Below are 25026 nucleotides of genomic sequence, written 5' to 3'. Positions count from 1 at the left end.
GTGCCAAGAAGCAGAGATCTTAAAAACACTGAAGAACAAAAGGTGTGTTGTAAAAAGTTATAAATTCATCTTATAGTAGTCTTTTCTTTGCCAATGTATTGCTTCCTGGTATTGCGTGGCTTTACTTGCCCAATACACCGATTTCACTTCTAGAAATTATTTTTAGATATTGTTTTGATAAACCTTATAGAAAAAAAAAACAACTGAATGACTTAATTATTGGATATTTCTTTTTAATTGTGAGGACATATTCCTGGTCTTCCTGTCATTTACTACTGCAGAGCTTTAGTTACATTACACAGATCTGGTTCATTGCATAGAACTTTAAAATAATTGCTGAAATGACAATTAACACCTCAAGCCAATCACGAATATTGTGACTATCCTGGATTACATTCACCATTAAGTGCTGCACACGGAGATTCCAGATGACAGTGCAGTAAATACAAGGAAATGGAGTGCAGGCAGTGAAATTTGTGTTGAATTTTACTTCAAGCAAAAGCGTCATTTTCCCGTTTTGAGAACCTTGCATAAAACATACAAAACTGACTATTCCCTTAACAGTATTCTGATTTCTAATACATTTGAGCTCTCATATCGATTCATGCTACACCTTATGGACAATCCATCTTCGGAAAGTTCCACCTGATTTGGAAATGTAAAAAGTGGCATTATTGCTTTTTTTCTAGGAAGTCATTTTCTTCTTGCACTCCACGGAGCAGAAAACCATCCCCTCTATTGGCATGAACTTCTGACCAATCAGACACTTGCTGCAGCAGGAGCATAAGAAGCATTCGGGTGAGGCGTGCCAATGGAAACCACTGTAGCTCACACGCTGCATTTCAGGATCAATGGCGTTGTGACAGCCTTGGCATGTCTAAGGGAAGCAAAATACACAAAACGTGAATAAAATATAATGCGCATCAAAATACAGCTATCTTACAGTGGACATCATTGTGTAACGCCCGTGGTTAGAGCCTGTAACATCCGCAGTTGGAGAGAACAACTAGCATCCTGTGCTCCTGTATAGGTGGAGCACAACAAGGATTTTCATTTCTGTCATTATCCAACCCCTGTAGTGGCAGTGCTTTGCACAATATTCTTTATTTATAAAAGAACAACATAGAATATACTTTGGGAACCTTAACTCCTTAAGCCACTGTGACGTTCCCCAACCTCATGGGCAGCAGAGCATAAAGACACCATGAGGCTGTGAAACATCATGGCTTCTGTCAAAACGCAGGGTAACCTGATCAAAGTTCCTGTGTTTTCTTAGAGCCAGTGCTCTCAGCAACATGTCAGAGGAATAGAAGTCCCCCCGCCCCCCAACTGATTGCTGTGATTGGTCAGTTAGTACAGATGCAGCTTTCTGCAGCTGAACTCCTAGTATCAGTATCCGATCTCCTCATTCTCCTTCACAGAGAAAGGAGATGCCTAAAGTGACCCTTCACACCGTAAGTCACTAGCACATCACATACAATTAAAACCTTCACTGCATAGCACTCCCCTCCATGCTCTCCTCTTCATTTTGATTTAACTTTGACGAAAACCTAAAGGGTTAATACATCTCTTAAAAGCCGTTTTGAATAATGTATATGGTGTAGTTTCTTAAATGGAGTAATGTATGTGTATTTTCAGTTGTTTTGATCCATTAAAATCACTTGAGAAATTAAACTGCCCTTAATAAAATGGATTTGGAAATTTTCTTTAAAAAATAGCTACTAAACAAAAAAAAGCCTTCTACCATCCTACAGATACAAAAGAATAAAAACATATGCCAACATATAGCAGACATATGGGGAATGGTATTTATTCAGTAACTTTTGTGGTATGACCATTTATACAAAAAAGTTCTAAGTCTAAAAAAAGAGCTATTTTTTTCAAAATTTTTGCTATATTTTTTTTTCTTAAAATCAAAATCACCTTGGCATATTAAAGTGTCCCAACGTTCCAATTTAAATTGACACATTCAGATTGAAAAATGGGGCATGTAAATAGGTTCAAACTAGTCTTTTTCCTTACGGGGTTAAAAATAACTACAGAGAGTTAGTCTTTTACTGTGAACAGAAGGACATGGTCTTACCACAGCATGAGTTTTCACATAGCAAGGCTTGCACACTGGCTTGTCATTCACCATCACGTAAATTTCCCCAGCCAGGACACAATCACAGTCAAAGCAACAGAAGTGTTTCAGATGCCAGTTTTGACCTTCGGCTTGAGTATATTCATTGCTGAAAATCAACTGATAAGAAAAAAAACATAGTAGTTTATGGTTCTAGATCACGCGACTATGCGAATCATTTCAGTGCTGAACACTAGATGTCACTGGAGCCATACTTTTTAATTCATGAATTGTGCCACCTAGTGCACATTTAGGAAAAATGCACATAAATATGTCTATCTCACATGCTTGCCAAATAATGAAAATGATTTCTATGGCTAGGCTCCGCTTCAAAAGTTTATTTAATTTTGGCTGCTTTCACCAAAGTAAAGTCCTTCTCGTCTCTGCAAGTTTTTCTGATTATACCTGCCAAGAGAATATGGGAATATGGGAATGTAGGAATGTCTTACTCCCACATCCCAACTTTTCATATGAAAAAAATTGGGAAGAAAAAATATAAAAAAAATCAAATAAGTATTATGTAACATCTTAATTAATTTCATCCCTCTGAAAACAACAGGCCTGATGGTTTTCATTAGGAAATCCAATAAAAGTAAATTAGATATTTCTCTTGGGGCTAGCACTGCTGACATGCAAGACCACCATTCAAACAGTGCTGAGAGTATATACCATATATACAACTTATTGAGCAGTTCACCGCTCCATAAACTGTACCCTGAGAAGACACCACTGCTGTGGGCTGCCCCTACTTTAAGAAGGCAGTATAGGAAATTAACCTTTAAGATGCGTTACATATTACTAGAAAAATCTCATACATGTAATCATGTCACTTTAGCTCATACAACTGGTTATAGTATAGGTAGGTCAAAGCTGTAGTACTTGCCATATGTTATACAGGCGGTCCCCTACTTAAGAACACCTGACTAACCTACGACCCCTAGTTACAAACGGACCTCTGGATTTGGGTAATTTACTGTACTTTAGTCCTAGGCTACAATAAACAGCTTTAACAGTTATGACCATTAACAGTAATGGTGCCTGTAATTAAGCTTTATTGTTAATCCTGGTTCTTATGACAATCCAACATTTTTAAAATCCAATTGTCACAGAGACAAAAAAATTTTGACTGGACTTACAATAATAAAGTATACGGTTCTGACTTACATACAAACTCAACTTAAGAACAAACCTACAGAATCTATTTTGTACGTAACCCGTGGACTGTCTGTAGTTACCTTTTCCATTACTACTGCAGGAATTGCAGGAATATTCTTGTCTTGGACATATAGTAAAACTCAGAACTCTCATATAGGGGAAAGAGGAGAACTGCACTTCATGAAGAGGTCACCCCCCAGTCTATCTATTGGCCAGTTATCTATCCTGCGGAAAGGAATTGGTATTTCATGGATATGGTGTTGATGGAAGAAGTGAATATGGGATTACCTCATCACAACCTGCGCACCGAGGCTTCTCACTGTCACAGTAATGTCTGCCACAGTAAAGCTTTCCCTTTTTCCAGAAGTAGATCATGTCAACTAGAAGTTCATTGCAGGTGTAGCAAACAAAGCAAGAAGGATGCCACAGCTTGTCGTAGCCGGCCCGTTCTGCATACACAGCAGGGTCACCTTCCTTCATGTTCTCCTTGCACCGGAAACAGTACTGTGGAGACAAGTATAAAAAAGAGAAGTTTAATTAAAAAAAAAATCATAAAACAGTAAAAGGTTTAATGCTACACAGTAGAAATGGGGAAGAAGCTAGAAGTGAGGCCAGAGAACTGTCAGTGCTCCAGATGGAAAAGCATGTCTGAACCAGTGCCAAGAGAAACATATGCCGTCCTGAAACCTACATGTGTCCCCGTTCCAAAATGCCATGTATACAGTGACATGGACCGGTCCTGTGGTGATACATTGGGCTGAGAAGAGGAACCGAGCAGGCATGTCCCAGCTATGTCTCCACACTCCCTCTGTACGCCAGGATAAATCGCTCATTAACAATCCAATTGTGAGCCGGGTCACAGTGCATTCTTCGCCCTCTCAATCTATTAACCCTTCCCTGCACTGACAAACATCCCATTGTCTGCAGAACGAAACGCCTCGAATGGAAAAATTGCCTCAGTCGAGGCAGTTACAGACAACACAAGATATTCCCATAACTGGAGATTTGCTTGTGATGGAGTTTTGTGAGTAATGGGAATGTTTGATGACACATACGGCTGAGACGTGGAGCAGTCAGAGTAAATAAATAGCAGCGTTGTGGGCTGTGCCGGAGCCATCACAACCTGTAAACACGCAGCCTTTCCACTTCACATTTGCATAAACCTTTTTTTAAGCTTTTGTTACTGACCCGATATAAGAGACAGCAAAGAATTCCGGAGCCTGCGCCATAAATTAGGTGACAAGGATTTGGAGTCAAGATAGCAGACTTTCTGGCACGAAGACACACGCAGAGAACAGTCTGTATCCAAGAACACACACACCAGCACAATTTCACTTTCTATGCACATCCTTTATTCACGACAAAGCGTATACTAGAGCAGATATTGCACAAAAGAGCCAATACTAGCCAGCAGCATTGCTGTATATATGCCACGGGACATTACTCAAGGGAATGCCATTCTCCTAAATTCAGGCTCACAGACACCTGTCTGGCATTGTCCAGATCCATCCTCACAAGTATGCTTAGGCCATGTACAGATGAGGCTTGCATTACAATCCCAGCCAGAAGGAACCAAATACATCTTGTTAGTGGACTGTAGGCTTAGGGCTACAACAGATGTGTGTGTTTGGTCTGTGAATGACAAACCTGCAGTGGCCAGATGGACCATCCACAGTGCCAGGGGTGCATCACGGTGATATATTATCATATGTGATGCACAGAATCCCTTCTTCCACACAAAACAGCAACCCGAGAACGGTTATCACGATGACCTTCACTGCTGCTGCTCTGCGGGAAGTAGGGACTCCTTGCTCGGCATATATCACTATCCCATGGGCTAAGTCCATGATTCAAAGACCAAGCATGCTCATCTGTTGTAGCCCTTAATCAGATTTTGTGGAATACTACCCAGAAAAGTAAAATGATTGATTGTATTTTCTGCACTATTGCACATCTCCAGTCTATTCTAGAACATTTCCTATCACATTATATATCTACGGTAGATATTTATAAAGGGCACCAGTTTTTTGGCCCCGAAATAATCACAATTCTGGCACAATGACAGGAATTGCAGTTATTTTTTTCCCGCATATGGGCATGGAGGGATGTGAAGGGGGTGTGGATGGCAGCAGGGTAGGCCTGTGCAGGGAGTTCCTGCCCACGCGCCTGAGCACTAGCTGTAGCCTGCACCCCTTCAGTCCTAAATGGGTGCAGGTTGAAGCTCAATGATATGCCAGGCAGAATTGCTGATGGTTGCAGCCACATGCTGAATACATCAGGACCTCCATATATATCTGGCATGCAGGAGGGGACAGGGGAATATCATATGTTGGAATACCTTGCGCCGGTGTATCATAAATAACCCCCACATTTCTGATACATTAATACCTCCAAAGATAAAAAAGGGAAATTGACATAGAGCTTTAAGTCAGCAGTCTCCATATTCATCACTTATTTCTTCATTAATTAAGTACAGAGCATACAGATAATGTGTCGACAGTGAATGCTGATGGGTATGAAAGTTTAAGGTCACAAAATTGTGACCATCTTTATAATGTGAAGATGGTGTACAGAAGTGTGGAATATATTAACCACAGAACTATGATAAGTATACCCAAAGTATACACCCTCTAGCAGGAGAGATATAAATACCATGTAGTCTGACTGACTGCTCTCTATAGTGACAGTCCACAAGTATATAAACTAATGGAAGGGGTCCCAATGAAGAAGTAGCTGGGGACAGATAATACAATTCTTTACTATGTTTATCCTACAAATCTGAGAAAATGTCAGACAAGATAAAAAAAAAAAAAAAGTCCAAAAGAAGAGTGCAACAATAACCAAAAAGAGACCTCCCTGAAGCTTTGTGTTCAGTGTTTTCCAAGAGTATGAAAAGCTAAGAATCCATTAAACTTTCAGTGAACTGTGCAGCATCATTGTCAGAGTACAGAGGTTTTTCTCTCTAAAAATTACATTTACTGCTCAGTTTCTTAAACGGCGAGGACTGAAATACAAACAAAATGTAAAATGTGGTTTGCTGATGCTTCTTCCTTTTCCAGCATAACATCGATAAATATGAAAAGGGGAAGTAAAGATGTTATCTACCGGTGGATTGAGAAAACAGACTTCATGGGGCCAGTTGAGAAATGTGAGGTTTGCATCATACCCTGTAGCGCAGTACAAGATGAATATTGGGGGACATATAAAAGCCACAGAGGTAACTTACATAAGAAGATCCTGAAGGAGCTGCTGCTGCCTTGTCTTCTACATTCTTTACCGTAGTCAGCGTGCTGCGATTTCCATTATCTGGCTTAGATGCTTCACCAGCCTGGGCTCCCACTTCCTTGGGTAGTTTGATATCTCCTACACCAAGGACGTCACTTTTATATTTCTTCACAAACTGCTCCATCTGCTTGACTTCATTAGGAGACAGCTCATGGCACTTGGAAGGATCCTGGTCATGAGCGGGCAGCTGCTTAGCCAACTGTTTCTTCCTGTACTGAGCTCCCTCTGAACCGGCCACAGGCTGCTTCTCTTTTGGGATAAGTTCCATGTAACGTCTGGCCTAGGAGAAGAGGAATTATTAGTGCAGTCATAATGAGATAGAAATAATAGGATATACATGGAACAAATAGGAATAGGTAACAATTACAGATTATGATGTGAAAGAACCTTCAGTAACTTCCAGCAGATGAATCATTGGCTGTGAAAGCTGCAGCCTCAGTTCTATAGAATTACATCGCAGCACTCTTTATACATACAATTCAGGATCTCAGCAACAAATTGTTGACATAACTTAAATTATCATTAGACACCCCCTTCCCTACAGGTATAGAACGGCTGTGGCTACTTACTAGAGTTTGGTTCTGCACTGGTGGGGCCCATTCATAGGTCACAGTGTTGATGGACACATCTTTCTTTGCAGAGATCGGGCTAGTCAGGATCATTACATTCCTCTTATAAGTGGGAATGCCATCTGTTTTCAGCTTTGCTATCAGAGCTGTGTATTTCGTGTCTTCAAATAGCCTGCCAACTTTACGATCATCCTCGTTGCTTGATGGAACATCATGTTCTTCTAGCCCACATTTACAATTTCTACAGATCTTCCTAAATTTCGCAAAAATATGAATTAAGAAAATGTCAAAATCAAACAATGCACATCACAATGATCATAGAAAGATGAATTAAATGTTTTATACACAAATACAGGCGGTCCCCTACTTAAGGACACCCGACTTACAGACAACCCATAGTTACAGACGGACCCCTCTGCCCACTGTGACCTCTGGTGAAGCTCTCTGGATGCTTTACTATAGTCCCAGACTGCAATGATCAGCTGTAAGGTGTCTGTAATGAAGATTTATTGATAATTCTTGGTTCAATTACACCAAAAATTTTGAAACTCCAATTGTCACTGGGGCAAAAGAAAAGAACTTCCATTATAAAATATACAGTTTCGACTTACATACAAATTCAACTTAAGAACAAACCTCCAGACCCTATCTTGTATGTAACCCGGGGACTGCCTGTACTGTGCACATGCTAAATCATTGCTGTACAGCCTGCCAAACATTTTATAAATACATATACACACACATTTATTATAGTCAGGTCAATAGCAGACAGCCAGAGTTTCTGGAAAACTCTAATATCATTTCATGAATTAATGTCTGACTACTGTATCCAAATGTTTATCCAAAAGTTCTGTAATTTTTTTATTTTATGGGAGATAAGAAGTTTTATATTTTTTTTAAATACTTTTTAAGGCTGCATCCACACTCACCCATGCCCACACGGCTACAGCCGGGCGGGCAAACGTCCGGCGTAATGGAGAGGAGGGTTTTTTTCCCCACAAAGCAAGTTAGAGCCTATTCACAGGTCGGGGTCTCAATGATGTATCCAGTTGCACCCCTTGTAGCACCACCGAGAAGGCTGAAGCAGCTTGTTGCGTATGGACGGGCTTCCCCATTCATCTCCATGGGGCTGATAGTGATTGCCGAGTATGGGACCCATGCATGTGTGAACAGCGGCTTTGGCCATGTAGGTGGTGCTATGAGGGATGCAATGAGGGTTCTCCTGATGCAAGGGGGTCTCATCACTGAGTGAGTACAGCCCTGTCCATTATTCCTTACATGAGCCCATGGTGCAGTGGTACACTCCTACATTCTGAGATCTGACCTAATTTCTTGGGCAGGGGCCATTTGTCCTACAGATGTAGACAAGAGTTAAATACAATACTGCAGCAACCAGTCAGCTTCCCACAACATCATTGTGCCTCTGCCATATCTACGTGCAGAAGTCTGCTGGTTTTAGCTCTGCACACAGCAGCTGAGGAGGAAGCAGGACTGCTGTAGCGGTAGCAGGTCCCTTCTCCGGAAGATGAGGGGGGCCCAACGTATGGAGGAGGAGGAGGGACACAATGTATGGAGGAGGAGGAGGGGGTACAGAAAGGTCCCAATGTCTGTGCCCCATAGGCAGGAGAGCATTGTATTATGTGGGGGCTACCAAGAGGGGAATTAGGCTCGGTATTCTACCATTTTGGAATCCAATGAGCGTGGTTGAGAGGTATGAAAAATAATATGATATATATTCTGTATACAGGCAGTCCCTGACTTAAGGACACATGACTTACAGACCACTCCTAGTTACAGATGGACCTCTCTGCCCACGGTGGCCTCAGGTAATGCCCTCTGCTGGTAAATTACTATAATGGTCAATCATAAGGATAATGTAATAAATCATTAACATTATTGTTAATCCTTGTTTCCTGGTCAACCCCACATTTTTTAAATCCAATTGTCACAAGGACCAAAAATAACTTGGCTGGGAGTTACACTTACAAAACATTCCAGTTCCAACTTGCATAAAAATTCACCCTAACAAACCAACTCATCTTATATGTACCCCAGGGACTGCCTATATACTGCAGTTCTATTACACCTTGTCTCCTTTGTAAGGGATTAGGTAGCAGGAAAGTAATTGCCATGTGCAGGGAAAACTGAAGAAACATTCAGAGAAATGACCTCTTAAAGTTTTATTACCAGGATTACAAAATAAAACAAAGTGAAATAAAATCTTAGGACTCTCTGGCCCTAACTAAACATTGGAATATTCCATCTCATTTAGTGCTGACCTTGTACCACAAATATACAAAGAACCTCAACCCGACTCCCCAAGCTTTTCACCTGGCCTACAGCTTCCCCCTGGTGAAGCCACTATGGGGAAGGTCGTCTAGTAATGTATGCAGAATACTTCAGTATTCCAAGTAGTAAAACAATCCACCCAGCCTCCCTGCAGTGCAGAATTCAATGTTTCAGTACTAGATGTGCTCTCAGTGTTCATGGTGCCTGGTCCTGGTCGTGACATCAGTGGATCGCTCGGCGGGACCAGGTTGGACTGAACAAAGAGGGCGGTGCATACATTAGTAGGAGGCAGAGCCAAGAGGTGCCGTGGTGACGTATCCCGGAGTGCCTCCAGCTCATTCAAATATTAGATGTCTTTGTCCAGGTTACAGCTAAAGGGAAGATAGTATGTGTGAAGGTTGTGTTGTGTGACCAGGTAGAAACAGCAGGGTTGTAGCAGATTATTATCCATTGAGAAATTGAAAGTAGAAAATCATTGTATGTTCCCGGATAGTCCAGCACTTGCCTCTTCCCATAACTGGGAGATTATAGTTTATGAAAACAAGCCAGGTAATATATGGCTATGGCTCATAAGCAGAAGATATTACTCTCCATGGAACTTTTGAAATAAAGCATCCGTTACATAAATTCAACATGTATTATAGATCGCTCAGAATCTCTCTACCTAGCTATATAAATGTTATCAATGTGGAAAAATCTGTTTTTCGTTAAGATGTGTCTAACTGAGACCCATCACATGCAAGGCATATTTTTGCCTTCTTTGGATACAATTTGCTATTCAGCTGAACAGCGGCCATAATATGAATTATAGGCAACATTAGGAAAGATTAAAGACACGTCTGTAATTTAATCTCAGCTATAATAGAGACATGCCTTTTAGTTTTACAATAAACCATAGATCTAAGTAGAAAGCATTTTTCTTGCTGCTTAGTATCAAGAAGAATATTTGGACTGGAGGAACAGTTATACGAGAGATCAGTCATTTCCAGTGGAATAGGAGATGAGCTGTTTGTGCTCTCATTTTATATCCTTTATTAGGATAAAAAATACCAAGGAGGATACTCCAATACACAATTCATTGAAAATACCAGCACATATAATTTATACATAGACCAATGACAACTTCTCATACCAGGCTCTTCTTGTGACTTCCTAAGCACAACTGTTCTCATATGGGCTCTCATATGTGGCAGTATGCACTGGATTGTAGCATTGGGTGTTTTTAGGATGCTGGAAAAAGGTAGTGCCCCATGAAGTTCAACAGCATTACAATGCTGCCTTCAGACCAAAAAAAGGTTGTGCTCCCTGCGCTAGAGAATCTGAGATTGGAGACAAAAATACAGCTAGTAGGACTCTAAACTGGCATGTAGTTATGTGCCTGTATCTGCTATGTACTAAATTGTACCCACACCAGGGAGAAAATGTTACATATGGGCAGAGGTTGCATTAATGCCTATACAAGTGTTATAAATGCTTGTACTGTCAATTTTATTCCTCAAATGTAGTATGATGCGGCATTAGCCATAGGCTGGACAGGGGGGTAAGAGGGTACCCTTACTCTCCTACTTTCCCCTTGTTTACAGGAAAACAGATATGAAATAAAGCCAAACAATCAGAGCATGCTTATCATATCAATTAGAGAAGATCCCTCACAGAGTAAGCTTCTGTCAAACGGTAAGGAATATATGAAGGGTCTTGATGGGTGACACTACGTATTGGAGACTTGCTGTATTACAATTTTGTTTACAGTTTTAAGTGAACGGGATTGACAGTAAATTGCAGCAAACACTCTAGGACGCTACTCACCTCCAAAAGTGAAGTTCAAAACCTTCACATTTGTCTTTACATTTGAAGCAAGGAGCTCCAGACCCTTCTTCATGGCCTAATGTCAACTGTAATTACAAGAAGGAAAATAAATAGTCAAATAGATCCGTATCAAAGTACAAATATGTATTTTAGGTTTACTTAAAGCATAACGAGAAAGTTTAAAATATAAAAATTATTAGTAACACAATTCATTTAAGAAAATCTACCATCAAAATCAAGCATGATAAACCAGGGACACTTACTCATAGATCCAGGCACTGACTGTGGTAATCTTCATATATTTGTTACTCATGGCCTCCTTTCTTCTAAAATAAACTGTTTGATTATGCTAATGAACCTGAGGGGCTCTGGTGTGTGTTTTCAGAGCCCCTCAGTGATGTCTTTTCACAGGTTGTTACAATGAGCAGAGAATGTCTTCCCTCCCCCTGCACTTCCTGGTGCTACTAGACTGCACAGGAGGAGGGAGAGAGGGCAGGAGGAGACATGTTCTGCTCATTGTAACAGCCAGTGACGCTGCAGCAATGAAGGGTTCTGGAAACACCCACCAGAGCCCCACAGGATCATTAGCATAATTTTAGTTATGCCTTCCCTGGATAAAGACCTTATCTTATTTGTAGCTTGTAGTGCAAATGCACAATGCTGCTTGCCTGGAAGTGTCTGAGCTTGTCTTGTAATGGAGGTGGGAGGGGCTGGAGGAAGAGAGGAGAAGCAGACAGGAGAAGCTATTCATGAGAAGAATCTGCCATGTCCGACCATAATCAGAAGATTAGGTAACATAATAATATTGAATTAGAGAATGTGTTATTTTGTTATCCTGAGTATATTTAAGAATATCCTATTTGTGGGACTACTCCTTTAAAGAAGATGGATCGGGTAAATGTAATTATTTGTGAGAACATTTACATTAAGAATGACTGCCTACAACATGTCCCTAAGCTTCCTCACTCTCCCTCACTCATTCCTGAATGAAAGAGCAGATGGTTGGCTCCACTGCAGAGAATTCTTGAGGGAGGGGGAAATGAAGGATCTGAGGGAGACATTGGGAGAGTCAGAACACACCCCTTGTGACTCGGTGAGCCTGCTGGAAAGGGTCTGCTTCCTTTTTTTTTCTACAGTGATTTTAGCTAGATCTGAAATATGGATCCGCAGTGTCCAGGTGGTTCTTAAAGGCTGCACATAATAGGTACCAGGGTTATCATTAAAACAAGTATGCTCCTACTGAGCATAGTTAACAATCCATTAATCAAGACAAACATACTTGTCCTTCATCCAGAACTTAATATTATGCGATTAGATGCTAAGTGGGTTTCATAGTAAGCTTCTGTATACATATGTAGCACTGGACCAGACCAAGGAGAGGCAAATATATTATGGTTATTTTTTTTAAATCCCCCAGGAGGGCCTACAGGAGAGAACTCAGGAGTGGTAAGTACTTGTCAGTTGTACTGTACTGATCCCCGGTCATCTCCCGGTTCCTGGCACAGTTCTGCTCCAGGTCCTGGTGACTCTGCATCCTGATGCCTCTGGGGGTCTCCCGTATCAGGAGCCTTATACTCTGGGGGTGTCCCCTATAAGTAGCTTTATGCTCTGGGGGTCTCCCGTAATATTTTATTATCTGCTCTGGGGTCTGCACCATTATGGTCTGCTATGAATGCAGTATTTTATTGTTGTGGTGGTATTTTTTTTGCTGTACTGTGGAATTTATAAATTCTGCATTGACATTTTGTGTTGTACTGTGGTTGTTGTTGCATCTAGGCTGCTGGTTACTGATGCGGGCCCTTAAAGTTGAGCAATACGACAGTATAGCCTTGGACCAATAAATGTTGCTCCTCCTTGGCCTAAATCCTTAAATCAGGAATATAACAGATGGAAATTTTAAAATTTTTATAATTTATTATGGGTTTGTGGGGCCAGCCCATTTTATCACGACTACGACTCCACAGCCATAAACCCCATAATAGAATAACAATACTGGAGACCCAAGAACAAAAAATTATAAGAGAGACCGCACAGAAGATAATACTGGAGACCTATAGAGCATAGAACAAATAATACTGGAGACCCCAGAGCTCTTCATTTCCTCCTTGTACCTCTTAGCAGCTTCTACTCTCCTCCATGTGCCGCTCTGCTCTGTGTTCCATGCTGGTTGTATGCAGTGGCATCAGGACCCCGAGCACAACTGTGCCAGGAGCAGGAGACGACCTTGGATCAGTACAGCACAGCTTACAAGTACTTACCACTCCTGGCTCCTGACCTCAAAGCTTACAACCAATGTCAGGACAGAGTAGAGCAGGAGAAGAGCCGGGCGCAGTAAGAAATCCTCAGTTGCACTCACTGCTCCCGTCCTCCAGCACCAATGAACGCTTCCATCAGTAATCTTCCATCAGTTATGGAAGTGCTTATTAACAGGTAAATAACTTTTACAGCAACAAATAGAATAGCACACATTCACCTCAACTAAAAGCCTAGAAGAGGATGCACAATCCGTGCGGACAGGCCACATGCAGCCTGCCAAGCCATGAATTGCAGTCCTCACCCTACAGTTAGAGTCCAATCGGCTCTTCCATAACTGATGGAAGTGTTCCGGAGTTTGGGTGGCGGGGAGTGCAGTTGAGAAGTTCTCACTGCTCACGGTTCCTCTCTTGCCGTCCTCTGCTCTTGCAGAGCAGTGGACCCAGTAGTGGAGAGTACTTCTTAGCTGTACTGTACTGCCTTTCTTGGCACAGCTCTGCTTTGGGCCCTGATGCCAGCGCATACAACCAGCGCATGGAGGAGAGAGGAAGCTTCAGTGCGGCAGAGGGAGCAGAAGAAGAGCCAAGAAAGGAGAGGATTTTTTTTTTCCGCTCTGGTGGTCTCCAGTATTAGCAGTTTTATGCTTTGGCATCTCCACTATTATTGTCTGCTCTGTGATCCCCAGCATTAGTAGTTTTATGCTCTGGGGATCCCCAGTCATCATTGTCTACTCTGGCAGTCTCTCCATTATTATCCTTGTCTGCTCTAGGGTCTGCAGTACTATTATTTGCTATGGGGTCTTCACTATTATTTTCTGCTGAATGAAGTATTTGGTTTCTGGGGTGGTATAATGCAAAACATAAAATAACATAATTATAATCAGTTAACTGTGCACTGGCACTGTTGACTGGCTTTTGGTTTGATTTATATTGGTTTCACTGGGGGAATATTTGAGGGCTGGGATCTACCGATGTATACTAGAAAGGTCATCAATTAGGCCGTGTGTCTATAAACAATATGCACAATTTGGAACAAACACCAATATACAAGCAGTCAGACAAGATCAGAACTGAAAAATATTTTGTAGTCAAGACAACACGGATATTTCTATTCATGGAAACAAATTCATTTCCTAAATTCACATTTGCTTTATTTGTAAATGTTATTTACATTAATAGTTTAAATGCAATTTTACCTTTTAAAGGTTTTTAATTTTTACATTTCATGGACCAGACATTTATTAAAGGGGTATTCCATTTGCAGCTTGAATACCCTTCCAAAAGATAGGTCATCAAAATCAAATGGGTAAGATGATTTCGGCTTCGTCTGGCACTGGAATTAAGCCGGAATTAAAGTTTTGTTCTCTGTAGCGTTTGTTGTGTTACTCCAGTTCAGATTCCATTCCCACACTATGGTGATATACTAAATGTTGGATCTATAAAAAGGTAAGTCAATAGCTCTAAGCTGAATGATCCCTTTATTTTAAGCTCCTAATTTCATATATTGTGGCAAGGCATGTGGCTTAGACTGAATGTGGGAGAGACTTGCTGGAAAAAGGTATAGCTTCAAAGTATCATAGTTTATACAGCTGAAAAAAGACACTTGTCCATCAAGTTCAACCAAGAAAGGGATTGGATGAGGAAGGGATTTAGGAGAAAATTCTATTTAACATAACTGTAAATGTTATTTAGGTGTAAAAAGGCATCTAGGACCTTCTTGAAGCTCTCCGCTGTCCCTGCTGTGACCAGATCCTGAGGCAGGCTAGTCCACAGATTGACAGTTCTCATAGTAAAGAAGCCCTGTCGCCTCTGATGATTAAACCTTGTTTTCTCCAGACAGAGACAGTGTCCCCTTGTCTTTTGATTTGATTTAATCTTGAACAACTTTTCACCATATTTTTTGTATGGACCATTCATATATTTATATAAATTACTCATGTCCCCTCTTAGTCCTCTCTTCACAAGATGTCTCTTCTTCAATAAATCTAGTTTTAATTTTTCCTCCTACCTGAGACCCTCCATATCCCAAATAATTTTTTGTTGCCCTTCGCTGTGCCCTCTCAAATCATTTTTTGTTGCCCTTCGCTGTACCCTCTCCTAGTCTGGGGGAGGGTAGGGTTGAGGATTGTTTGCATAAATCTGTAAAAACAAAAGACCTTAAAAGGGAACCGTGCAACACATTTGCACATATACAGCCAGTGACAGGTTCCTATAGAGCTTTATTAACCAACTGACACCCTTCTTTTAGCTAAAAATTGTTTCGCTTACATCCACATAAATCCCCTTTTATCTTATAATACCAGGCATCAAAGAGGCCGTGTCCTGCTCATCCAGCCCCTCCCATCTAATATTCCCCATGCCTTATGCCTCCTTACTGTCACAGCTCATGTCATGTGACCAGAGTGACATCTCAGGTCCTTTAGCCTCATAACAATAGCAAACTGTACCCCATGCATGTATGTGACCACATGAAGACACTTCTACTCCTTTCCATCCTCCATGGAGGCTGCTGTGATTTTATGTGATCACATACATGGTGTACAGTTTGCTATAATTAGGAGGCAAAAGGACCTTCGATGATGTCACTCTGGTCACATGTAACACAAGGCACCGTGTAAAAAAAACGGACAATATTTCCCATCTGTGCATAGAGCTTTATATGTAGTTGGATATTAGCAGATAGTCCCTAAGTACTAGAAGGCAGAACAGGGATTTAAATAGACACAGAGCTGTCAGTCAGAATAATGGGGTGTGGTTTACTGCCAGCCTGGCAGAGAGAAGAGTCACAGATACCAGACATGAGTCAGCAAAGCCAATTTGCATATTAGAAAAGCATCTGTAATTAAGGTACAGTGCCCCACTGGCAGCTAATTTTAGGCGATATGGGGAGGACTTGTAACCCTTTATCAACAGACATTTTTAGTCAGGGGGTCAAAATCTGGCGACACGTCCTTTTTAAGGCCATGTTCACAGAATTGAGATTCAGGCATGAATTTCAAGCCTGAAGTAAAAGGGGTGTTAGAGTTGTAAAATGGTATTATATCACTTTTGTACTTCATAGGTGAGAATTGTGAGATCTGAATACTTCCATAGACCACCAAGATTAAGGATTGTAAATCAATCACACTTACATGCAGGTGTGTGCCCCACCCCCCACACACACACAGGATCTGCTCTTTTAACTTCCTGTTTTACAAAAAATATTAAATATTATACAAATAACTCTGAGGGGCGCCAAGCTCAATTAACAGGAGCCACTCAGGGTCATTTGGATAATTTTTAAAACCCATATTATATAAAAAAGGGGCATAAGAAACTAAGAAAGAGCAGATCCTGTCTGAGGGGGCACATACCTGCATGTAAGTGTTCTTTATTTACAATCCTTGATTGTAGATTTCCTTTAAGTCGATACACTAGCACTACTGCGGAAGCCAGGAAGATGCCAAATGGACTTATCTACTTCTCTTTCCCAGCAGCACTACTTACTGAAAAAGACCTAAAGGTTGAAATGTCACATTGTTACAATAAAAAGTTTTGTCTATTTGTAGAATTGGATGTACTCAGGTCTTCTTAAAAGTGACTATTATTGGGGTCCCCACCCAAGATGTTCAGCGTGTACATTCATCTGGGGATGGATGCTCTTTTTTTTTCTTTTACAGCAGCCAGCAGAATAAAAAAATGCCATGTACTACACTTTTTCATCTTCTATTTCCAGCTGTATGCGACGTATGCTGAGCTTACAGAGACCAAAAGAGGACCTCCATATGACAGTAGCTTTCCTGGTGTACTGGCTGAAATATGAACCAATGGCCTCAACCGGAAGGCGATTTAAAAAAAAATTAAAAATTAAGTCCCACCCAATTGATGAAAAAAACTTAGAGATTTTTAAAAATGCAAATGAAAACTATCACAATGACATATGTGAAAGAGGCCCAAATAATTGAACATCAATATTTACACATTCAGAAAAAAAAAGGTTTAAAAATAAGACTGGTTGAGTCCTGGGTCCTGGGAGAACTTTCTATAACAATATCCAGAGCCACTTGGCATGTGATATTTGTCTTTGAAGAGCACCACTTATCTTGATTTATATCACCCATTTTAGGAAAGAAAGAATTCCGTCCGCACAGATTAATAAATACAAGCAGTAATGATGTGTACATTCTGTGCATGTCATATACTGTAGCTGGCTTACACCTCAAGGTGCTTTCTCCAGTATTGTGGAAGGGAATAGGCAGAGACACGGGGGCTGCTACCTGCAGCTGATGCGTTACTATAGCGTGGCCATCGCATTCCTCCTGTCACATATAGACACTTAGTCATTTCCTGTTTGTACATGTCTTGGGTGGAGTACAGCACTGCAGAATAATGTTCCAGAGATTTCCTCCGAACTTTACAACAGTCATGAAATGCCCTAAATACACCACAGACGGTGCAATAGATTCTTACCACATAGACAATAAGAAATGAAGTTATACATGGGAAATAATAGCTTGTATACTGCACAGCACTCTACTCTATGGAGAAGGAATGTTAAAGGGGTTTCCACCCCTAGACTATTACACACTATCCATAGTGTGGGTCAAGAATAGCTGATCCTGAGGGTTGGCTCCCAAATCCGTGACAATGAGCAATCTACACTATGGATGGAACAGTCTGCTTCCTGTTCTCTCTGCATGCTTTACAAGGCTAGCCAGTCCCAGAAGGCTGTAACACAGGGTGGGTAAGGGTGGTCTCTGGTCCCCCATTCTGCCAGTAGTCAGACCCCTCCTAACAAATAGATATTTAAAGGGGTTGTGTGGAAGTACTCAATAGTAGGAGTGTGTCATATATTGCCCTGGTCTATGTCCAGGACTCCTGTAATAGTGAATGCAAGCTTCACCTTCCACTCTACCCATTAGGGAGAATGAGGCCTCCATTCTTTGGATAGCTTGGAGTTCATTCCCATGATTGGCAGGGGTCTCACCCTTACTGATCCGCTTGGATAGGTGATGACATTTACCTTTAAGGCTGGAAAACCCCTCTGAGCCAAGTATGTTTAAGAGGAACCTACTACACTGCTATGTCCTATGTCAGGACCGACCCAAGTCTGGAGGTATGGATGAGCACATCCCGGGCAAATAAAAGAAAAAAAAAAAAATCACTGTGGGTTAGCTGGCAGTTTTCCTGAGACTAACCTGCAGCAATGTTCAGCCTGTGTCACACACATTATTTATATATTAAAGGACACCTACCATCCGTTTCAAGGATGGTAGAAGTGTCCTACTGAACGATGTTCCTCTGGACTTCTTTTATTAGAACTCTATACATCACAATTGTGGCAACATAAAAATTATGCTAATTAGTTACCAGAGCCTCTCAATTTATTCACTCCAACCTGTACCAGGACCAGTCGCACTATTATTCACTACCCCTGTTCTAATACATTAAAAGATGAGGCGGTCCAGTGATGCAGGGTAGTTAGCATAATATTTATTTATAACTCTATGTTGCCACAATTGCAGAGAGTTATAAGAAAATAAGTCCAGAGGAACATTGTTATTAGGACACGTCTCAGTAGGACACGTCTCAGTAGGACACGTCTCAGTAGGACACGTCTCAGTAGGACACGTCTCCCCTCAGTAAAACTGATGGTGGATGTCCATCAAATACAGAAAAATATACACAAATATACAAAATTAAAAAAGGGTGCCCTCTTTTGTCGCATACAGTAGATTCCATGTGCTGGTGTGCTGCCCTTATTTTAATAGTGCAGATATTCCATAGGTTATTCCGTGATGGAACATCTGCAATGTCTGCCCTGTGGGGAAATAATTTAGGGAATTCCTATCACAGGTGAGAGATGGAGAATCAGTCACATAAACATCAGCATCCAGGTCTCTACCAGGGAACTCACTTCCCAAGAAGGAAGTACTGTCCTGTACCTGACCTGCCAGCATAGCTCAGAACTGGCACATACCCCCAGTACTGTCCTGTACCTGACCTGCCAGCATAGCTCAGGACTGGCACATACCCCCAGTACTGTCCTGTACCTGACCTGCCAGCATAGCTCAGAACTGGCACATACCCCCAGTACTGTCCTGTACCTGACCTGCCAGCTTAGCTCAGAACTGGCACATACCCCAGGTCTGTCCTGTACCTGACCTGCCAGCATAGCTCAGGACTGGTACATACCCCCAGTACTGTCCTGCACCTGACCTGCCAGCATAGCTCAGAACTGGCACATACCCCCACTACTGTCCTGTACCTGACCTGCCAGCATAGCTCAGGACTGGCACATACCCCCAGTACTGTCCTGTACCTGACCTGCCAGCATAGCTCAGGACTGGCACATACCCCCAGTACTGTCCTGCACCTGACCTGCCAGCATAGCTCAGGACTGGCACATACCCCCAGTACTGTCCTGCACCTGACCTGCCAGCATAGCTCAGGACTGGCACATACCCCCAGTACTGTCCTGTACCTGACCTGCCAGCATAGCTCAGGACTGGCACATACCCCCAGTACTGTCCTGCACCTGACCTGCCAGCATAGCTCAGGACTGGCACATACCCCCAGGACTGTCCTGCCAGCATAGCTCAGGACTGGCACATACCCCCAGTACTGTCCTGTACCTGACCTGCCAGCATAGCTCAGGACTGGCACATACCCCCAGTACTGTCCTGTACCTGACCTGCCAGCATAGCTCAGGACTGGCACATACCCCCAGTACTGTCCTGCCAGCATAGCTCAGGACTGGCACATACCCCCAGTACTGTCCTGCCAGCATAGCTCAGGACTGGCACATACCCCCAGTACTGTCCTGTACCTGACCTGCCAGCATAGCTCAGGATTGGCACATACCCCCAGTACTGTCCTGTACCTGACCTGCCAGCATAGCTCAGGACTGGCACATACCCCCAGTACTGTCCTGCCAGCATAGCTCAGGACTGGCACATACCCCCAGTACTGTCCTGTACCTGACCTGCCAGCATAGCTCAGGACTGGCACATACCCCCAGTACTGTCCTGTACCCGACCTGCCAGCATAGCTCAGAACTTGCACATACCTCCAGTACTGTCCTGTATCTGACAGCATAGCTTAGGACTGGCACATACCCCCAGTACTGTCCTGCACCTGACCTGCCAGCATAGCTCAGAACTGGCACATACCCTCAGTACTGTCCTGCACCTGACCTGCCAGCATAGCTCAGAACTGGCACATACCCCCAGTACTGTCCTGCACCTGACCTGCCAGCATAGCTCAGGACTGGCACATACCCCAGGTCTGTCCTGCACCTGACCTGCCAGCATAGCTCAGAACTGGCACATACCCCCAGTACTGTCCTGCACCTGACCTGCCAGCATAGCTCAGAACTGGCACATACCCCCAGTACTGTCCTGCACCTGACCTGCCAGCATAGCTCAGAACTGGCACATACCCCCAGTACTGTCCTGCACCTGACCTGCCAGCATAGCTCAGGACTGGCACATACCCCAGGTCTGTCCTGCACCTGACCTGCCAGCATAGCTCAGAACTGGCACATACCCCCAGTACTGTCCTGCACCTGACCTGCCAGCATAGCTCAGAACTGGCACATACCCCCAGTACTGTCCTGTACCTGACCTGCCAGCATAGCTCAGGACTGGCACATACCCCCAGTACTGTCCTGTACCTGACCTGCCAGCACAGCTCAAGACTGGCACATACCCCCAGTACTGTCCTGCCAGCATAGCTCAGGACTGGCACATACCCCCAGTACTGTCCTGCCAGCATAGCTCAGGACTGGCACATACCCCCAGTACTGTCCTGCCAGCATAGCTCAGGACTGGCACATACCCCCAGTACTGTCCTGCCAGCATAGCTCAGGACTGGCACATACCCCCAGTACTGTCCTGCCAGCATAGCTCAGGACTGGCACATACCCCCAGTACTGTCCTGCCAGCATAGCTCAGGACTGGCACATACCCCCAGTACTGTCCTGCCAGCATAGCTCAGGACTGGCACATACCCCCAGTACTGTCCTGCCAGCATAGCTCAGGACTGGCACATACCCCCAGTACTGTCCTGCCAGCATAGCTCAGGACTGGCACATACCCCCAGTACTGTCCTGCCAGCATAGCTCAGGACTGGCACATACCCCCAGTACTGTCCTGCCAGCATAGCTCAGGACTGGCACATACCCCCAGTACTGTCCTGTACCTGACCTGCCAGCATAGCTCAGGACTGGCACATACCCCCTGTACTGTCCTGTACCTGACCTGCCAGCATAGCCCAGGACTGGCACATACCCCCAGGACTGTCCTGCCAGCATAGCTCAGGATTGGCACATACCCCCAGTACTGTCCTGTACCTGACCTGCCAGCATAGCTCAGGATTGGCACATACCCCCAGTACTGTCCTGCCAGCATAGCTCAGGACTGGCACATACCCCCAGTACTGTCCTGCCAGCATAGCTCAGGACTGGCACATACCCCCAGTACTATCCTGTACCTGACCTGCCAGCATAGCTCAGGACTGGCACATACCCCCTGTACTGTCCTGTACCTGACCTGCCAGCATAGCTCAGGATTGGCACATACCCCCAGTACTGTCCTGCCAGCATAGCTCAGGACTGGCACATACCCCCAGTACTGTCCTGCCAGCATAGCTCAGGACTGGCACATACCCCCAGTACTGTCCTGTACCTGACCTGCCAGCATAGCTCAGGACTGGCACATACCCCCTGTACTGTCCTGTACCTGACCTGCCAGCATAGCTCAGGACTGGCACATACCCCCAGGACTGTCCTGCCAGCATAGCTCAGGATTGGCACATACCCCCAGTACTGTCCTGTACCTGACCTGCCAGCATAGCTCAGGATTGGCACATACCCCCAGTACTGTCCTGCCAGCATAGCTCAGGACTGGCACATACCCCCAGTACTGTCCTGCCAGCATAGCTCAGGACTGGCACATACCCCCAGTACTGTCCTGCCAGCATAGCTCAGGACTGGCACATACCCCCAGTACTATCCTGTACCTGACCTGCCAGCATAGCTCAGGACTGGCACATACCCCCTGTACTGTCCTGTACCTGACCTGCCAGCATAGCTCAGGACTGGCACATACCCCCAGGACTGTCCTGCCAGCATAGCTCAGGATTGGCACATACCCCCAGTACTGTCCTGTACCTGACCTGCCAGCATAGCTCAGGATTGGCACATACCCCCAGTACTGTCCTGCCAGCATAGCTCAGGGCTGGCACATACCCCAGTACTGTCCTGCCAGCATAGCTCAGGACTGGCACATACCCCCAGTACTGTCCTGCCAGCATAGCTCAGGACTGGCACATACCCCCAGTACTGTCCTGCCAGCATAGCTCAGGACTGGCACATACCCCCAGTACTGTCCTGCCAGCATAGCTCAGGACTGGCACATACCCCCAGTACAAGTAGACGGGGCACTATACAGAGCAGGAGCAGCTCTCACCTTCTTCACTTTGTTCTCCAGGTCCATTCCTCGGTTGCTCTCCCTGGCAGCTCTATGAAGGACTAGTGCTGCACTTTACTCCGTGCTCTTCGCTCTCAGTCACTGCCGCCTCATTGGACTGGGCTGGTGCAGGCTCCCAGGATAAAGGACCTCCGGTGACATCACCGACATGTGATCAGTAACATGTGTAGGTGGAGTCCTGCCGGAACACTTTCATCTACTTTCTACTACAATGACCAGGAAGTAAACTTGTGCTGCATAGCTCGTACGGTGTGCCTGTGCACCACATCACACTCAGCGCTACTCCAGGTACACACACAGCGCTGCTACACCACGGCTCTGCATCTGATACATCACACAAACACAGCACAACTACACCATAGCACTGCACCAATTACGATACTCACATAGCACCACTACACCAAAGTCCTGCACCTGGTGCATCACACACAGCTCTACTACTTAACATCTCTTCATCTGGTACATCACAGACTGCACTTCTACACAATAGCTTTACACCAGATAGATCACACACACAGCTCTACTACACCAAAGCTCTGCCCTTGGTACACTACACAAACAGCTCTGCTCTACAACAACTCTGCACCTTGTGCATTACACAAACATAACTACTACACCACAGCTCTGCCCTTGGTCCACCACACAAACAGCTCTGCTCTACAACAACTCTGCACCTTGTGCATTACACAAACATAACTACTACACCACAGCTCTGCTCAACAACAACATCACACACAGCCTACTCCACAAAAACACGACAGCTTGTACATAACACACACCCCTTTACTACACCTGGTACATCATACACACACAGCCCTACTACACCACAGCACCACTACATCACATCTCTGCACCTGGCAAATCACACAAACACAGCACAACTACACCATAGCTCTGTACCAATTACGATACACACACAGCACTACTTCATCAAAGTCCTGCACCTGGTGCATCACACACAGCTCTACTACTTACATCACACACTGCACTACTACGCAATAGTTTTACACTAGGTAGATCACACACACACACTTCTTCTAGACCACAGCTCTGCTCAACAGCAACACTGCACCTTGTACATTACACACACAGCTTAACTACATCACAGTTCTGCACTTGGTACATCACACACAAAGCCTACTCCACAAAAACTTGACAGCTTGTACATACCCCTCTACTACACCTGGTACATCATACACACGCCGCTCTACAACACCTGGTACATCATACACACAACGCTCTACTACACCTGGTACATCATACACGCACAGCCACTTGGCAAGTCACACGCAAGTACAAATCTACTACAACATAGCTCTGCACCAGGTACATCACACACACATCTGTACTACACCTTAGCTCTGCACAAATTACATGTAATGAACATGTAGGTGTGCACACGTTATGTACTACACCTTAGCCCTGCATCACCACAGTTCTGCATCTGGAACTTTACACAGATCTACTCCACAACAATTCTATACCTGTTACATCACACACAGATTTATTACACCCCAGTTCTGCACCTGGTACATCACACACAGCTCTACTACACCATAGCTCTGCACCTGGTACACCACACACGCAGTTCTACTCAACAACAACTCTGCACCTGCTACATCACACACACAGCTCTTCTCCACAACAACTCTGCACCTGGTACGTCACACACAGCTCTACCACACCATAGCTCTGCACCAGGTACATCACACAGCTCTACTACACCATATCTCTGCACCTAGTAAATCAAACACCGTCTACTCCACCCCAGTTCTGCACCAGGTACACTACCCACAGCTCTACTATACAACAGCTCTGTACCAGGTTCATTGCATACACAGCTCTCCTCTACAACAACTCTGCGCCTGGTACGTCACTACACCACATGGTGTATTTTGGGAAGCAGGTAAACCTAAAATTTTAAAAGAAAGCTGTAAAGCCCCATAAGCCTTAAACAGTACCTTATTCATTTATGTACTTGTGTCCAATTGCTGGTATGAATTCTCTACATGTCAACTTTGCGGAAAAATGTTTTATTCTTTCTCTGGTATAGCAGATTAAGGAGCTCAGTTATCCAG

General features: G+C 43.9%; 1 protein-coding gene across 1 annotated transcript; it reads right to left on the bottom strand.

Moving 5' to 3' along the window:
- Positions 1-212: 212 nt before the first annotated feature.
- On the bottom strand, positions 213-23113 carry TES (testin LIM domain protein). The gene is made up of 7 exons (XM_072146950.1): positions 22928-23113; positions 11227-11312; positions 7132-7384; positions 6504-6842; positions 3566-3781; positions 2084-2242; positions 213-877 (listed from the first exon to the last, which is right to left on the bottom strand). Exons 1-7 carry the CDS (start codon positions 22952-22954, stop codon positions 686-688), a joined length of 1272 nt encoding a protein of 423 aa, XP_072003051.1. The 5' UTR covers positions 22955-23113; the 3' UTR covers positions 213-685.
- Positions 23114-25026: the final 1913 nt, after the last annotated feature.

This window comes from Engystomops pustulosus, chromosome 4 (assembly GCF_040894005.1).
Source record: "Engystomops pustulosus chromosome 4, aEngPut4.maternal, whole genome shotgun sequence".
NCBI classification, from domain to species: domain Eukaryota; kingdom Metazoa; phylum Chordata; class Amphibia; order Anura; family Leptodactylidae; genus Engystomops; species Engystomops pustulosus.
This window is presented reverse-complemented; position numbering and strand designations above follow the sequence as displayed.

Coding starts and splice junctions, on each gene's coding strand:
- TES (XM_072146950.1), bottom strand. CDS start 22,954: ATGGACCTGGAGAACAAAGTGAAGAAG. Junction 7,385..11,226: donor TTTGAACTTCACTTTTGGAG/GTGAGTAGCGTC, acceptor TGCGAAATTTAG/GAAGATCTGTAGAAATTGTA. Junction 6,843..7,131: donor CAGTGCAGAACCAAACTCTA/GTAAGTAGCCAC, acceptor CTCTTCTCCTAG/GCCAGACGTTACATGGAACT.